Source organism: Oncorhynchus nerka, unplaced genomic scaffold (genome assembly GCF_034236695.1).
Source record: "Oncorhynchus nerka isolate Pitt River unplaced genomic scaffold, Oner_Uvic_2.0 unplaced_scaffold_690, whole genome shotgun sequence".
NCBI classification, from domain to species: domain Eukaryota; kingdom Metazoa; phylum Chordata; class Actinopteri; order Salmoniformes; family Salmonidae; genus Oncorhynchus; species Oncorhynchus nerka.
The window spans coordinates 87,546-105,000 of NW_027040475.1; the positions used below are offsets into that span (position 1 = coordinate 87,546).

Genomic DNA, 17,455 nt, shown 5'->3' on the forward strand with positions numbered 1-17,455 from the left:
CTACAGGACACACCAAGCATTTACTGTTCTACAGTCTAGTCCTACAGGACACACCAAGCATTTACTGGTGTCCTGTTCTACAGTCTAGTCCTACAGGACACACCAAGCATTAACTGGTGTACTGTTCTACAGTCTAGTCCTACAGGACACACCAAGCATTAACTGATCTACAGTCTAGTCCTACAGGACACACCAAGCATTAACTGGTGTACAGTCTAGTCCTACAGGACACACCAAGCATTAACTGTTCTACAGTCTAGTCCTACAGGACACACCAAGCATTAACTGATCTACAGTCTAGTCCTACAGGACACCAAGCATTAACTGTTCTACAGTCTAGTCCTACAGGACACACCAAGCATTAACTGATCTACAGTCTAGTCCTACAGGACACACCAAGCATTAACTGTTCTACAGTCTAGTCCTACAGGACACACCAAGCATTTACTGTTCCACAGTCTAGTCCTGCAGGACACACCAAGCATTAACTGATCTACAGTCTAGTCCTACAGGACACACCAAGCATTAACTGATCTACAGTCTAGTCCTACAGGACACACCAAGCATTAACTGGTGTACTGATCTACAGTCTAGTCCTACAGGACACACCAAGCATTAACTGTTCTACAGTCTAGTCCTACAGGACACACCAAGCATTAACTGTTCTACAGTCTAGTCCTACAGGACACACCAAGCATTAACTGGTGTCCTGTTCTACAGTCTAGTCCTACAGGACACACCAAGCATTAACTGGTGTACTTTTCTACAGTCTAATCCTACAGGACACACCAAGCATTTACTGGTGTACTGTTCTACAGTCTAGTCCTACAGGACACACCAAGCATTAACTGTTCTACAGTCTAGTCCTACAGGACACACCAAGCATTAACTGATCTACAGTCTAGTCCTACAGGACACACATATTCAGCCAATCATTTACTGGTGTACTGATCTACAGTCTAGTCCTACAGGACACACATATCCAGCCAAGCACATGAAAATGGAATTTAGTTCCAAGCATGAACATAGCTAAAGAGACCTGGTGGACATTATTCTGCCGTCACCTCTATCCGCAAAAAAACACCAGTCCACTTGTTATTCACCATAAACCGTTGGTTGTGTGATTCTACAGAGAGGGTGTGGCTAGTGTCCTGGGGAGTGTTTGTGTACAGTAATCTGATTGGCGCCTGGTGGGTGGTGCCAGGATTACACAGGGAGAAAGAGGGAAAGGCTGCGGCCTGCTTTGATGGGTTTACTGACACGACACAACACAGGTGGAGAGAGGAGAGAGTACACACACACGCACACACACACGCACACACAGCGTCCCTCAAAGGAGCTGCCCAGATCAGCAAGACTCATACAGTCATACAGTGACCTTAGACAGCAGAGGTGTTAAAACATCAGACTGACCAGAAGATACCTCTAGTGTGGAGGGAGAGGTGTTAAGACAGCAGACTGACCAGTAGACACCTCTAGTGTGGAGGGAGAGGTGTTAAGACAGCAGACTAACCAGTAGACACCTCTAGCGTGGAGGGAGAGGTGTTAAGACAGCAGACTGACCAGTAGATACCTCTAGTGTGGAGGGAGAGGTGTTAAGACAGCAGACTGACCAGTAGATACCTCTAGTGTGGAGGGAGAGGTGTTAAGACAGCAGACTAGATACTCTAGCGTGGAGGCAGAGGTGTTAAGACAGCAGACTGACCAGTAGATACTTCTAGCGTGGAGGGAGAGGTGTTAAGACAGCAGACTGACCAGTAGATACCTCTAGCGTGGAGGGAGAGGTGTTAAGACAGCAGACTGACCAGTAGATACCTCTAGCGTGGAGGGAGAGGTGTTAAGACAGCAGACTGACCAGTAGATACCTCTAGTGTGGAGGGAGAGGTGTTAAGACAGCAGACTGACCAGTAGACACCTCTAGCGTGGAGAGAGGTGTTAAGACAGCAGACTGACCAGTAGATACCTCTAGCCTGGAGGGAGAGGTGTTAAGACAGCAGACTGACCAGTAGACACCTCTAGTGTGGAGGGAGAGGTGTTAAGACAGCAGACTGACCAGTAGATACTCTAGCGTGGAGGGAGAGGTGTTAAGACAGCAGACTGACCAGTAGACACCTCTAGTGTGGAGGGAGAGGTGTTAAGACAGCAGACTGACCAGTAGACACCTCTAGTGTGGAGGGAGAGGTGTTGAGACAGCAGACTGACCAGTAGACACCTCTAGTGTGGAGGGAGAGGTGTTGAGACAGCAGACTGACCAGTAGATACCTCTAGCGTGGAGGGAGAGGTGTTAAGACAGCAGACTGACCAGTAGACACCTCTAGTGTGGAGGGAGAGGTGTTAAGACAGCAGACTGACCAGTAGACACCTCTAGTGTGGAGGGAGAGGTGTTAAGACAGCAGACTGACCAGTAGACACTCTGGAGGGGAGAGGTGTAAGGAGGAGTGTGGAGGGAGTGTAGATACCTCTTCCATTCTGTTCCAGTGAAGCGAGACCAGGTGGTTCATGACGAGGCCAGGTTTTTAGTGCCAGCAAAACAGCATCACCCCAGTGATTCCATGAACAATACCAGAGCAGCAGCTACACAGCGTCTATATAACCCCCAGTATCACTGATCATTACGCAGAAGTCTGTGGAAGCCTGGAAGCCAACGATAATAACCTGTTGTCTAGATAGACAGAGACAGAACACAGCTGCAATATACAGATGATTAGATGATGGTTAGGTGGCATGAGGTAATGCTAGGGGAAACCCTGGCCTTGATGGACAGATCTGTAAGGACCTGTGACATGTGAGGGGATAATTACGTTATGGCCATTGGCTAAAGATGATTCCCCAGGCTTAACCGTGTTAGTGAGGCACAACATCAATACCTTCAACTATGACATGGTTCATTGGACCACTAAAATGGTTGGGCGTCTCCTGTTTTTTTCCTAATCTGATTTTTCCGATGTGACTGCTCATTCAGTCATCGGATGCAATACCAGATGATGGTATATTGTATACTGATATGGTTTCTGGTCGCCATAGTAACTGTAAGCCTACTAAAATGCAATAATATCGGTCATTGTGCCAGACACTTCTTTTCATTTAGACTGGTCAGGTTCAGTGGGGCACGAAATGAGAGAAAACATTTCCAAACGGAGGAGGCGCTATCTGAAGATGTCCAATAAGAATGGCAATATTACATTTTCCGTCTCAAAAGGTTTTCTGTTTTCGTGCCTAGTGGACAGGACCCAGGAGGAAGCAGTGTTTAGAACACACTTTGACCGTGCGAAGTGGTCACCACTCACCGTGACGCTGAACTGGGACACGGAGATGTTGCTGGGGTGGACGCTGAGGCGGACGCACTGCTTGATGTCCCAGGCGACCTCCGGGGCTCGGCCGAGGCGCCGCAGTTCTCCTTCCTGGTGCACCTGTGGGAACACAAAGTAACAGAGGGGGGAGGTTATTCCCCGTAACACCCGTCGCAGCCTTCAGTCAACCCCATTGGAGCCTCGTTCACATGGCTTGTCCCACCTGCTGAGCGCCTGGGAAACCAGAAGAATGTTAGTTACCTGTGTGAAAGAAGTGGAAATACCTGGGGTGATATTAATACGGAGACATTCATCATATTTCTACCAGAGCTTTATCCACGGATACTGGCCATTCACTGTGACTGGACAACCCTAAAACAATGGCTGCCTCTATTTGTGGAAGTGGAGCTGCTCTGTTGGGAGAAGGGGGACAGGCTCTGTCTTTGTGAGGCCATCTTAATGAGGGCCATTCATGGGCAGTGCCAAGTGCAGGTGGGGGGCGGGGATGGATTACCCCCCTCTTAATCCAGGGCCAGGTGGTCTAATCCATTCCCATTATATTATGTGGGTTGGTAAACAGACCTAAATCCCTCTTTCTCTCTGCTTTTGTCCCTGGGAGAATTGTGTAGTTCACGTTTCCACACACTAGTATCTGTTGACAGTGGGCTGCTGCTGCTGGTTTACATTCCCAAAGCCACACCATTACTAAGAACATCTAAACGGCTGTATTATTTCAGCAGCAGGTATAGGGAACTCCTCTAACTCCCATGAGACAGTCACATAGATTTTCACACAGAGAGGCTGGGAACATTGACAAACCTGGGTAAAGAGTACAGACACCTGGGTAAAGTAGAAAGTAAAGAAAGTATGGATATACTCTCACGAAACTTTATATCAACTACCAAAAGACCATTGTACTGTACCTACCACTCCGCGGCCCGACGCTCCACTATAACCCCTAACCTCCTCCTCCATTAAATCCCCGTAAAACCTATTCAGTTTAATCCTCGTTGATTTAAACAAAGTTCTCAAGCAATTAACAGCAAATCCCACAGAGAGCCAAAGTCCTCAGAGAGAATGATAGAAGGGACTTCTGGGAGGCTGGGTGACGGCTGAGATACAGTAATACCTTCCGCAGTAGAAGCTTTTCATAGGGGGGATGAGATGTGTCTGCATTGTGAAGTTTTAAGCGACCTAGCGTGGAGAAAAGAAGCCGGCAGACAGAATGGAAGAAGAAGAAGTAATCTGCTTCGGAGTGAAAGAAGAGAGAGAAGAGAGAACAGAAGAGAGGAGATTTAGGGAAGGCAACAATCATTCAGAGGCTTTTCAATAGTCTTTTTCTCAGCTCCTCTGCTAAGCAGGTCTGAGAAGGATTTATCCAGAGAGCTTCCCTTTGTGTTCTGCATCAGGCCTCCTGTTCCCCATTGTACTGCTGATTTAATAAACCCCACAGTACACAAAACCCCAGAGAGAATACAGTTATACACTCCTACACACACACCTGAGTGCCTGTACCTGTATGGGTGTTGTATGTATTGATGTGTTTGGAGTGGGTGTGTTGGCTACGGGTTGGTTCTCGCCACCAATGTCTACGTGTGTCTATGCGTGAACGTACGTGTGCGTGTTAGTTACACCAAATGATGCAGGGAGAAGAAGATGAGTGAGACAGAGAGGTAAATAAGGGTACCGTGCAGAGCGATGTAGGGGGAGGGAACCAATCCTGTGGCCTGGTGGCTCAGAGAACTTCTTCAGGAGAGAAATCTCTATTTCATGCTGTTAACTCACCTACCAGAAGCCTTTTCTAAAACATCACATGTGTCAAATCTAACAACTTCTCTCTCTTCCTTCTCCTTCTTTCCTTCAGTTTGTGATTAGAGGGAACCTGAAGGAATAATGTGATATCCTCCCCCCCCGAAACCACCCGGTAATGGTACGGTCCGACCACAGAGGGCACTTTGGCTAGCGGTGCAGTCACAATCAATAAAGGGGGTTCTCAGGGTTGCCATTTTAGGGTCTGAAAGCTATGGGGTAGCATGTGTCTGTGAAATCTGACATGGATCCCTTTGACACTTGTGGGATAGTGCACTTTAATTTAATAGGGCACTGCTTTTAGGAGTCATAAACAAGGGCGCTCGTAATGCCCTGAGGGGCGTTTCATGACATCATCTCTGTGGGACTCGCAGGCCGTCTGTAAATGGCAGGGCCTGTAGAGACGCTGACAGTGCCAGGACAGACCAGAGATCTACTTTGATGTCTTCACAATGACATGTTCATAACTCTGCCTGAAAACACAGGAAACATTTGTCAATGTGCTGAAGAGAGAGAGAGAGAGAGAGAGAGAGAGAGAGAGAGAGGGGGGAGAGGAGAGAGAGAGAGAGAGAGAGAGGAGGAGAGAGAGAGAGAGAGAGAGAGAGAGAGAGGAGAGGGAGGGAGGGAGGGAGGGAGATACAGAGGGAGGGAGAGAGAGAGAGGGAGAGAGAGGGAGAGAGAGGAGGGAGAGAGAGAGAGAGAGAGCCACAGAGAGAGACAGAGAGAGAGAGAGTGAGATACAGAGAGAGAGAGAGACAGAGAGAGAGGGAGAGGGAGAGAGGGGAGAGAGAGAGGGGAGGGAGGGAGGGAGAGAGAGACAGAGGAGAGCCACAGGGGGAGAGAGAGGAGTGAGGGACAGAGAGAGAGAGAGAGAGAGAGAGAGAGAGACAGAGAGAGGGAGAGAGAGAGAGTGAGAGAGAGGGAGAGAGACAGAGAGAGAGAGACAGAGAGAGCCACAGAGAGAGCCACAGAGAGAGAGAGAGTGAGATACAGAGAGAGAGAGAGAGAGAGAGAGAGAGAGAGAGAGACAGCGATAATTGAGGATGTTTATTGTATGTTCTCTGAGTACTTGTGTTGAGCATGCATTGTTGAGTGTGTATCTTTCTGCAAGTTTGTTTTTGTGTTGTACCAAGATGTGGACATGATTAGGCATCTGATAAATATGGTGAGCCATTTGATGAGTGACCTCGGAGCACCTGACAGGTTGGGCTCATTAATACATTATCATTAGTGAAGTAAATCAGTCCATTAGAAGAGCACAGGAGAGTTTTCACAGAGAGACAAATGAGAGTGGAACATGGAGGAATACGTTGGGAAGAGAGAAGATCAATCATACCTGGAGTGATCTCAAAGTGCTCCCCTCCCTCCCTTCCTCCCTCTCTCCCTCCTCCCTCCTAATATTCACTGCATATGCAGGTTTGAATTCAATTGTAAAAATAATACAATTTCTTTTCACATTTTGCTTATTGAAATGTGTTGTGGCCACCTCCAGCCTCTGTACTTGTGCAACAGTAACTGTAACTGTAATAGGACTAAATAACACAATGAAAACGTCTAATAACCTACAGCACTCCGAACAGGACAATGGCTGGACTTAAGGGCAGATGGCTAGGGAAGTATCAGGCCTGTCCATGAATAATGCTGTCATGGGTAAGGCTTTACACGTTTATCTTTTAAACTTCTGCAATGAGCTGTGATAAGAAGCTAAACTAACTGGGTGAGGAAAGATGAATGATTACTAATGATTACTAATGATTACTAATGATTACCCTTCAGATCTGGCTTAACTTCTTTGACTTAACCTGGCTTTTCACCCGATAGCCCAATTCTGATCTGTTGCCACTCATTTGCAAAAGATCTGATCTGATTGGGGGGTATACTGAGACTGGACACTGATTTCTCTGACTTTATGGTACAGCTATACATGATGACTTTTTACACTATTTTTGCTTTATTGAAATGTGATGACTTTTGGATTACATCCAGCCTCTGTGCAACAGACTACCCTGCATGGTAACAGCTTTAACTGTAATGACTAAATAACACAATGAAAACTTTACCATTTGTACATCTATCCATGATGACTTTATGGTACAGCTATCCAGATGACTTTATGGTACATCTATCCATGATGACTTTATGTGTACATCTATCCATGATGACTTTTATGGTACAGCTATCCATGATGACTTTATGGTACATCTATCCATGATGACTTTGTGTACAGCTATCCACTATGACTTTGGGTAGATGCTATCCATGATGACTTTATGGTACAGCTATCCATGATGACTTTATGGTACAGCTATCCATGATCTGACTTTATGGTACATCTATCCATGGTGACTTTAACTTTATCCATACATGTACTATCTGATCTGTTGCCCACTATTGATGACAAAAGATACATCTATCCATGATGACTTTAGTGTACAGCTATACCATGATGGGGGTACATCTATCCATGATGACTTTAGTGTACAGCTATCCATGATGACTTTATGGTACATCTATCCATGATGACTTTATGGTACATCTATCCATGATGACTTTATGGTACAGCTATCCATGATGACTTTATGGTACATCTATCCATGATGACTTTATGGTACAGCTATCCATGATGACTTTAGTGTACATCTATCCATGATGACTTTAGTAAGCTATCCATGATGACTTTAGGGTACAGCTATCCATGATGACTTTATGGTACAGCTATCCATGATGACTTTGTACAGCTATCCATGATGACTTTAGAGGGTACATCTATCCATGATGACTTTATGGTACAGCTATCCATGATGACTTTAGGGTACAGCTATCCATGATGTCTTTATGGTACAGCTATCCATGATGACTTTAGGGTACATCTATCCATGATGACTTTATGGTACATCTATCCATGATGACTTTTGGTACATCTATCCATGATGACTTTGTACAGCTATCCATGATGACTTTAGTGTACAGCTATCCATGATGACTTTAGTGTACAGCTATCCATGATGACTTTATGGTACAGCTATCCATGATGACTTTATGGTACATCTATCCATGATGACTTTATGGTACATCTATCCATGATGACTTTATGGTACAGCTATCCATGATGACTTTAGGGTACAGCTATCCATGGTGACTTTATGGTACAGCTATCCATGATGACTTTATGGTACAGCTATCCATGATGACTTTATGGTCTATCCATGATGACTTTAGGGTACAGCTATCCATGGTGACTTTATGGTACAGCTATCCATGATGACTTTATGGTACAGCTATCCATGATGACTTTAGTGTACAGCTATCCATGATGACTTTAGTGTACATCTATCCATGATGACTTTATGGTACAGCTATCCATGATGACTTTATGGTACAGCTATCCATGATGACTTTAGTGTACATCTATCCATGATGACTTTAGTGTACAGCTATCCATGATGACTTTATGGTACAGCTATCCATGATGACTTTAGTGTACATCTATCCATGATGACTTTAGGGTACATCTATCCATGATGACTTTATGGTACAGCTATCCATGATGACTTTAGGGTACAGCTATCCATGATGACTTTAGGGTACAGCTATCCATGATGACTTTAGGGTACATCTATCCATGATGACTTTATGTACAGCTATCCATGATGACTTTTAGGGTATCCATGATGACTTTATGGTATCTATCCATGATGACTTTAGGGTACAGCTATCCATGATGACTTTAGGGTATCCATGATCTATCCATGATGACTTTGATGACTTTAGTGTACAGCTATCCATGATGACTTTAGGGTACATCTATCCATGATGACTAGGGTACATCTATCCATGATGACTTTAGGGTACAGCTATCCATGATGACTTTATGGTACAGCTATCCATGATGACTTTATGGTACAGCTATCCATGATGACTTTATGGTACAGCTATCCATGATGACTTTAGGGTACAGCTATCCATGATGACTTTAGGGTACAGCTATCCATGATGACTTTAGGGTACAGCTATCCATGATGACTTTAGGGTACAGCTATCCATGATGACTTTATGGTACAGCTATCCATGATGACTTTAGGGTACAGCTATCCATGATGACTTTATGGTACAGCTATCCATGATGACTTTATGGTACAGCTATCCATGATGACTTTAGTGTACAGCTATCCATGATGACTTTAGGGTACATCTATCCATGATGACTTTATGGTACAGCTATCCATGGTGACTTTAGGGTACAGCTATCCATGGTGACTTTATGGTACAGCTATCTATGGTGACTTTATGTTACAGCTATCCATGATGACTTTAGGGTACAGCTATCCATGATGACTTTAGGGTACAGCTATCCATGATGACTTTATGTTACAGCTATCCATGATGACTTTAGGGTACAGCTATCCATGATGACTTTAGGGTACAGCTATCCATGGTGACTTTAGGGTACAGCTATCCATGGTGACTTTATGGTACAGCTATCCATGATGACTTTAGGGTACAGCTATCCATGATGACTTTAGGGTACAGCTATCCATGGTGACTTTAGGGTACAGCTATCCATGGTGACTTTATGGTACAGCTATCTATGGGGACTTTAGCGTACAGCTATCCATGATGTCTTTAGGGTACATCTATCCATGATGACTTTATGGTACAGCTATCCATAGTGACTTTATGGTACAGCTATCCATGGTGACTTTAGGGTACAGCTATCCATGATGTCTTTAGGGTACAGCTATCCATGGTGACTTTAGGTACAGCTATCCATGGTGACTTTAGGGTACATCTATCCATGACTTTATGGTACAGCTATCCATGATGGTCTGTGTGACTCTGTATTGACGGTCACTCGCTCATCTCTGAATTCAGTCTCTCCCTCCCTCTCGCCTCCCTCGCTCTCCCCCTACACCCGTCCCCTCTTTCTCGCATTTCTCTCTGCGCCACTGCCCAGGCGTTGGCGGCCGTTCAGACGTAGCCAGTGAGCGGTAGTGGCGGTTAGCGGAGAGCTCTAATCAGAGGTTAGTGGGAGATAACAGCGCCAATACGCTCTGTATGAGGGAGGCAGATTGCAGGCCTAGACTCTCCATAGCTTCTCTCTGTGTTGTCGTAGCTAAGCTACAGTTGATACGTCTGTTTTTACCAAACCATATATCCTTGAAAAACACCAACTGTGTCAGTAATAGCAGTAAAACCACTTTTGTTTTAGGGAATATAAATGAGAAGTTGTCAACTATACTATAAAGATACTATACAACATTACTGTCTGTACTCTAACATTGTAGTAGATTGTATACTGTACCATCAGTGGGATTTTTGGTTTCATAAACTGGGTGGTTCGTGCCCTGAATGCTGATTGGCTGACAGCTGTGGTATATCAGACCGTATACCACAGGTATGACAAAACGTTTATTTTTAGTTTATAATAGCAATGAGGCACCTTGGGGGTTTGTTGTATATGGCCAACATACCATAACTAAGGGCTGTATCCAGGCATAAGAACAGCCCTTAGTTGTGGTATATTGGCTATATACCACACCCCCTCGGGCCTTATGGCTTAATTAACGTATATTGTCATCATAGGGTCTTGTGAAACAACAGTTCAGGCTGAGTGTTGTGATAGTCTTCAGCCTGTTCACATCGCACGACCACTCCCAGATCTATTAGAAGTCTGGCAGCGTCTAGAGAGCTGAATCTATCCAAACGGATATCCTCCTCAGACAGTTAAACATCAAACGCCTATTTCAACTTGAATAAACAGTAGTGTTATTAAATGCTGGTGGAGACACGTTTAGAGAGAGCCCCATGAATGGATTAGATTGGTGGCTGAATGGAACTAATCTTCACTCTTGTTTCCTGAAGCCTTTGATAATGTGACTCAATTAGAAGAATGAGGAGGATTTGCCAGCCTTTCCAACAAGATTATGACCCTTTCATGTCCCTAGTAAACACACAGACAAATATAGCTTTAATGCTAGCCTACTATTCATAACAGAAAGTCAATCACAATGTAGTATGATTCTCTACTCCACAGTACTCTACAGTATTCTAATCTACAGTGTTCTACAGTACTCTACTCTTCAGTACTCTACAGTACTGGGTGACAGTACTCTACTCTACAGTACTCTACAGTATTCTAATCTACAGTGTTCTACAGTACTCTACTCTTCAGTACTCTACAGTACGGTATGCGACAGTACTCTACTCTACAGTACTCTACAGTGTTCTACAGTACTCTACAGTACTCTACTCTACAGTACTATATAGTACTCTACTCTACAGTACTATACAGTACTCTACTCTAGGGGTTGGGGGTTAAGGTGAGGGTGAGGTGAGGTGAGGTGAGGGGGATCAGGAGGGTTGAGGGGTAAGGTGAGGTGAGTGGGATGAGGAGGTTTGGGGTGAGGAGGGTTGAGGGGTAAGGTGAGGTGAGTGGGGTGAGGAGGTTTGGGGGGTGAGGAGGGTTGGTGGGTGAGGAGGGTTGGTGGGTGAGGTGAGGTGAGTGGGGTGAGGAGGTTGGTGGGTGAGGAGGGTTGGTGGGTGAGGTGAGTGGGGGTGAGGAGGTTTGGGGGTGAGGAGGGTTGGTGGGTGAGGTGAGTGAGGTGAGGAGGTTTGGGGGTGAGGAGGGTTGGTGGGTGAGGAGGTTTGGGGGGTGAGGAGGGTTGAGGGGTAAGGTGAGGTGAGTGGGGTGAGGAGTGTTGAGGGGTAAGGTGAGGTGAGTGGGGTGAGGAGGTTTGGGGGGTGAGGTGCAGATGTAGCAGGCTGTAGTGACAGACTTTAGGTCTAATGCATATTTAATGCAGGGAGGAACAGAAAAGGTCAAGTGGAGAGGGAAATGAAACCTATTAACTTTCCAGAGGCTGGCTGAGACACGGTGCTCCATCAGCAACGGCACAAGCACACTTCAATATGCACTCTACATCTGAGGGAGGTTAGAGGTTGAATAGTCCTCCATCTTTCTATTTGACTGTTGACTGTTCACCATCACATACTGATGGGTTGACTACCTAAATTACACCTAAAGCAAATGTGTGGGGAAAAACAGGGCACCGTTACAGATTCCTCCCTGATGCTTATGCATGTGTCTCTGAGTGGCTGAACCTCGTACATTAGCCCAGCAATCACTGTACATATAAGGTATAAAAATGCATTGGATAATATCATACTGTGCTATGAGAATTAGCGCCGGAACGTCATCTCGGTGAGTCCAGGAGCCACAACACAAGGCAGAATACTACTACTCTCCAAATGAGGCATTTCTACCCAGACTCTTCCCCTGACTAGGGCCTCTCTAACCCCTAGCCCTTCCCCTGACTAGGGACTCTCTAACCCCTTCTCCCTGACTAGGGCTCTAACCCCTAACCCTTCCCCATGACTAGGGACTCCTAACCCCTTCTCCCTGACTAGGGCCTCTCTAACCCTTCTCCCTAAGGGCCCCTAACCTCTTTCCCCATGACTAGGGACTCTAACCCCCTTCCCTGACTAGGGCCTCTAACCCCCTTCCCTGACTAGGCTCTCCTAACCCCCTTCCCCCTGACTAGGCCCTCTCTAACCCCCTAGCCCCTTCCCTGACTAGGGACTCTCTAACCCCTTCCCTGACTAGGGCCTCTCTAACCCCCTTCCCCCTGACTAGGGCCTCTCTAACCCCCTTCCCCCCGACTAGGGCCTCCTCTAACCCCCTAGCCCCCTTCCCCTGACTAGGGACACTCTAACCCCCTTCCCCTGACTAGGGCCTCTCTAACCCCTAACTCCTTCCCCCTGGGCCTCTCTAACCCCTAGCCCCCCCCGGAGTAGGGCCCTAACCCCCTTCCCCTGACTAGGCCTCTAACCCCCTAGCCCCCGACTAGGGCCTCTAACCCCCTTCCCCCTGACCTGAGGGCCTCTCTAACTTCCCCCTAGCCCCTTCCCCTGACTAGGGCCTCTCTAACCCCCTTTTAACCCTGGCCCCCTGACTAGCCTCTAACCCCCTTCCCTAACCCCTAGCCCCTTCCCCCTGACTCCTCCTAACCCCCTTCCCCCTGGGGCCTCTCTAACCCCTTCCCCCTGACTAGGGCCTCTCTAACTCCTGGCCCCTTCCCTGACTAGGGCCTCTTCCCCCTGACTAGGGGCCCCTTCCCCCTAACCCCCTAGCACCTTCCCCCTGACTAGGGACTCTCTAACCCCTTCCCCCTGACTAGGGCCTTCTCTAACCCCCTAGCCCCTTCCTGACTAGGGCCTCTCACCCCTGGCCCTCTCTAACCCCCCTTCCCCTGACTAGGGCCTCTCTAACCCCCTAACCCCTTCCTGACTAGGGCTTCTCTAACCCTTCCCCCTGACTAGGGCCTCTCTAACCCCTTTCCCTGACTAGGGCCTCTCTAACCCCCTAGCCACTTCCCCTGACTAGGGACACTCTAACCCCTTCCCCCTGACTAGGGCCTCTCTAACCCCCTAACCCCTTTCCCCCCCTAACCCCTTCCCTCACAACCCCTTCCCCCTGACTAGGGACTAGGGCCTCTCTAACCCCCCCTTCCCCTGACTAGGCCTCTCTAACCCCTTCCCTGACTAGAGCCACTCTAACCCCCTAGCCCCTTCCCCTGACTAGGGCCTCTCTAACCCCTTCCCTGACTGGGGCCCTCTAACCCCCTTCCCTGACTAGGGCCTCTCTAACACCCTAGCCCTTCCCCTGACTAGGGCCTCTCTAACCCCCTTCCCCTGACTAGAGCCTCTCTAACTCCCTAGCCCCTTCCCCTGACTAGGGCCTCTAACCCCCTAGCCCCTGACTAGGGCCTCTCTAACCCTTCCCGACTGGGGCCTCTCTAACCCCTAGCCCCTCTTCCCCCTGACTAGGGCCTCTCTAACCCCCTAGCACCTTCCCCCTGACTAGGGGGCCTCTCTAACCCCTAGCCCCTTCCCTGACTAGGGCCTCCCTAACCCCCTAGCACCTTCCCCCGACTAGGGACTCTCTAACCCCCTTTCCCCCTGACTAGGCCTCTCTAACCCCTAGCCCCCTTCCCCTGACTAGGGCCTCAACCCCTAACCCCCTAGGGCTAACCCTTCCCCTGACTAGGGACTCTCTAACCCCCTTCCTCTGACTAGGGCCCTCTAACCCCCTAAGTCCCTTGGGACTAGGCCTTCTCTAACTCCCTTCCCCTGACTAGGCCTCTAACTCCCTTCCCCTGACTAGGGCCTCTTTCTCCTTCCCTGACTAGGGTCTCTCTAACTCCCCTTCCCCCCTGACTAGGGCCTTCTAACCCCTTCCCCTGAGTAGGGTCTCTAACCCTTCCCCCTGACTAGCCTCAACCTTTCCCGACTAGGGCCTCTAACCCCCTTCCCCCTGACTAGGCCTCTCTAACCACCTGACTAGGGCCCTTAACCCCTAGCTCCCTGACTAGCCTCTAACCCCCCTTTCCCTGACCCCCTAGCCCTTCCCCCTGACTAGGGGCCTCTAACCCCCTAGCACCTTCCCCCTGACTAGGGCCTCTCAACCCCCCAGCCCCTTCCCTCTGACTAGGGCCTCTAACCCCTAGCACCTTCCCCTGACTAGACCCCCACCCCTTTCCCCCTGACTAGGGCCTCTCAACCCCCAGCCCCTTCCCTGACTAGGGCCTCAACCCCTAGCACCTTCCCTGGACTAGGACTCTCAACCCCTTCCCTCTGACTAGGGCCTCTAACCCCTTCCCCCGACTAGCCTCTAACCCCTAGCACCTTCCCCCTGACTAGGCCTCTCTAACTCCCTTCCCCCTGACTAGGGGCCTCTAACTCCCTTCCCGACTAGGGCCTCTTCTCCCCTTCCCCCTGACTAGGTCTCTAACTCCCTTTCCCCCTGACTAGGGCCTCTCTAACCCCTCTTCCCCTGAGTAGGGCCTCTAACCCCTTCCCCCTGACTAGGGCCTCTCTAACCACCTTCCCTGACTAGGCCTCTCTAACCCCTAGCCCCTTTCCCCTCTGGCATCATTAAGACCGATAGAGAGCAGGAGTCCAAGTCTCAGGGTGGTGGGGTCATTACCTGAATCAGTGGCTGTGACCCCCATAACCCCCCGGTGTAGAGGCAGATCCCTGTGACTGAGCTGCTGGGCCCAGGGCCTAGACCCCGCACTGTGCTCCCTACAGCCCCACCAAGTGGAAAATGAGTGTGTGTGTGTGTTTGTATGTGTGTGTGTGTGTGTGTGTGTGTGTGTGTGTGTGTGTGTGTGTATATATATATATATATATATATATATATATGGGAACATTTTTGTGTGTGTGTGTGTGTATATATATATATATAAATGTGCCCCAGTGAACTACTTCCTGGTGATGAACTGTCGAGTCAAAGCAGTGTGATGTCAGACAGCGTGTCATCAGCATGACCATTCAACAGCCACCAGCCTCCCTGCAGCCACCATCCATTCACACCCCAGACAGACACACACGCGTCTACATCAACCTGCAGACATACACACATGCACACACACACTTACGAACACACACACGCTGGAGAGGTAGCGATCTCCATCCACGTCGATCTGGCCCCTGGTAAACACACACTGCAGCTGCCTCTCCCCACTGCCGGCCCATCTCCTTTCAGACTCGCAGCAACCTCAGCAACTGTCAAAAACCCTGGCAACAAGTTCCTTCATCTGAGGCCCTTCTGGGTCTGTCTGCCGGGGCGGCGTAAGTCGCTTTATCTGACATACCATGGCCCGCTAGATCCCATCAGGCCCGGGCGTTTATTAAACAGGTTTATCTGCTCTGCTGTGTGACCCTGTCATCAGAACATACTGTGTATAACACCTTTACTCTTTTTAATTCCATCTTCCTGCTGCTCTTCCTGTCTGTTGGTGATGTGTGGTGATCAGGGGAGGGCGGGGATATGGACCCTGGTTTGGGGGTGAAGGGGTTAATAGAGGTAGCTCTGTGGGAGGAGAGGAGACAGGTTCACCTCAGGGTTACCGTGAGCCATAGCTCCTCCCACCAGTCTTCAGTGATATACAGCCTAACCTTTCTGAGATGTGATGTCAGATGAACACCTCTGCTAAACACATCACTGCTTCACTGCCCAAGCTGACTTTATCAGCTCGCAGGGCGACGCGCTCTGATCTGGCTACAACCTTGGAGGGACGACAGTGACTGAGAAGATTCAGTCATTTTCTTTGACCTGGGGTGCCCTGACTACAGCTGGCCTGGTTTCACATCTGTTTGTGCCTTGCCAACTCCTATTGTCACACATACTGTAGGGGTTGGCAAGACAGCACAAGCAGATCAGAAACCAGGCTAGAATAGAGTGGCTACAGGTACCAAAACAACCCTTTGTCACTAATAATTCCACAGTAGACTGGGTCAGTGTAACGAGACAAAGCAGAGATGAACATCAAAGATAAGGAGGAATGAGTCCAAGCGGCTCCGATATCAATATCGCATCTATCCTGTTACCGCGCGACAACAAAACCCCGGCGATCAAACGCCCAACAATCAAAAGGCCTTCTTCAAAAGAACACACAAGCCTATCCTCATTACACACAGTATGTATCACTTCTCAAAAGGAAGCCTCCACCTCCTTAGGGTTATACAAGAGGACACTGGAGAGAAGGGTGAATGGACTTCCTATTGGCAAGGGCAAACTATGCTTTGCTCTATCAGGGAGTCCATCGTTGTAAGTTCAGTGTATAGCCCCCAACAGTGATACATGATAATATTGATCCTAACAAGTCAAAATCAACAACACATATCTATGGCTTTATGGGGTAGATGTTACCACAACTGAAGGGGGTAGATGTTACCACAGCTGAAGGGGGTCGATGATACCACAACTGAAGGGGGGTAGATGATATCACAACTGAAGGGAGTAGATGTTACCACAGCTGAAAGGGGGTAGATGTTACCACAGCTGAAAGGGGGTAGATGATACCACAGCTGAAGTGGGTAGATGTTACCCCAGCTGAAAGGGGGTAGATATTACCCCAGCTGAAAGGGGGTAGATGATACCACAGCTGAAGTGGGTAGATGATACCACAGCTGAAGGGGCTAGATTATACCACAACTGAAGGGGGTAGATGATACCACAACTGAAGGGTAGATGATACCACAACTGGGTAGATGATACCACAGCTGAAGGGGGTAGATGATACCACAGCTGAAGTGGGTAGATGATACCACAGCTGAAGGGGCTAGATTATACCACAACTGAAGGGGGTAGATGATACCACAACTGAAGGGGGTAGATGTTACCACAACTGAAGGGAGTAGATGTTACCACAACTGAAGGGAGTAGATGATACCACAACTGAAGGGAGTAGATGTTACCACAACTGAAGGGAGTAGATGTTACCACAACTGAAGGGAGTAGATGTTACCACAACTGAAGGGAGTAGATGTTACCACAACTGAAGGGAGTAGAT

At 48.2% G+C, this 17,455-nt stretch overlaps 1 protein-coding gene across 1 annotated transcript in view; it reads right to left on the bottom strand.

The window, feature by feature from the left end:
- Nucleotides 1–17,455, bottom strand: part of LOC135571212 (plexin-A4-like) — a gene marked incomplete at its 3' end in the record, with an annotated part of 129,481 nt that overhangs the window by 87,530 nt on the left and 24,496 nt on the right. Inside the window, exon 2 of the mRNA XM_065016999.1 lies at nucleotides 3,288–3,410. Within this exon, the coding sequence (XP_064873071.1) occupies nucleotides 3,288–3,410 (123 nt within the window). The remainder of the gene's footprint in view (nucleotides 1–3,287; nucleotides 3,411–17,455) is intronic.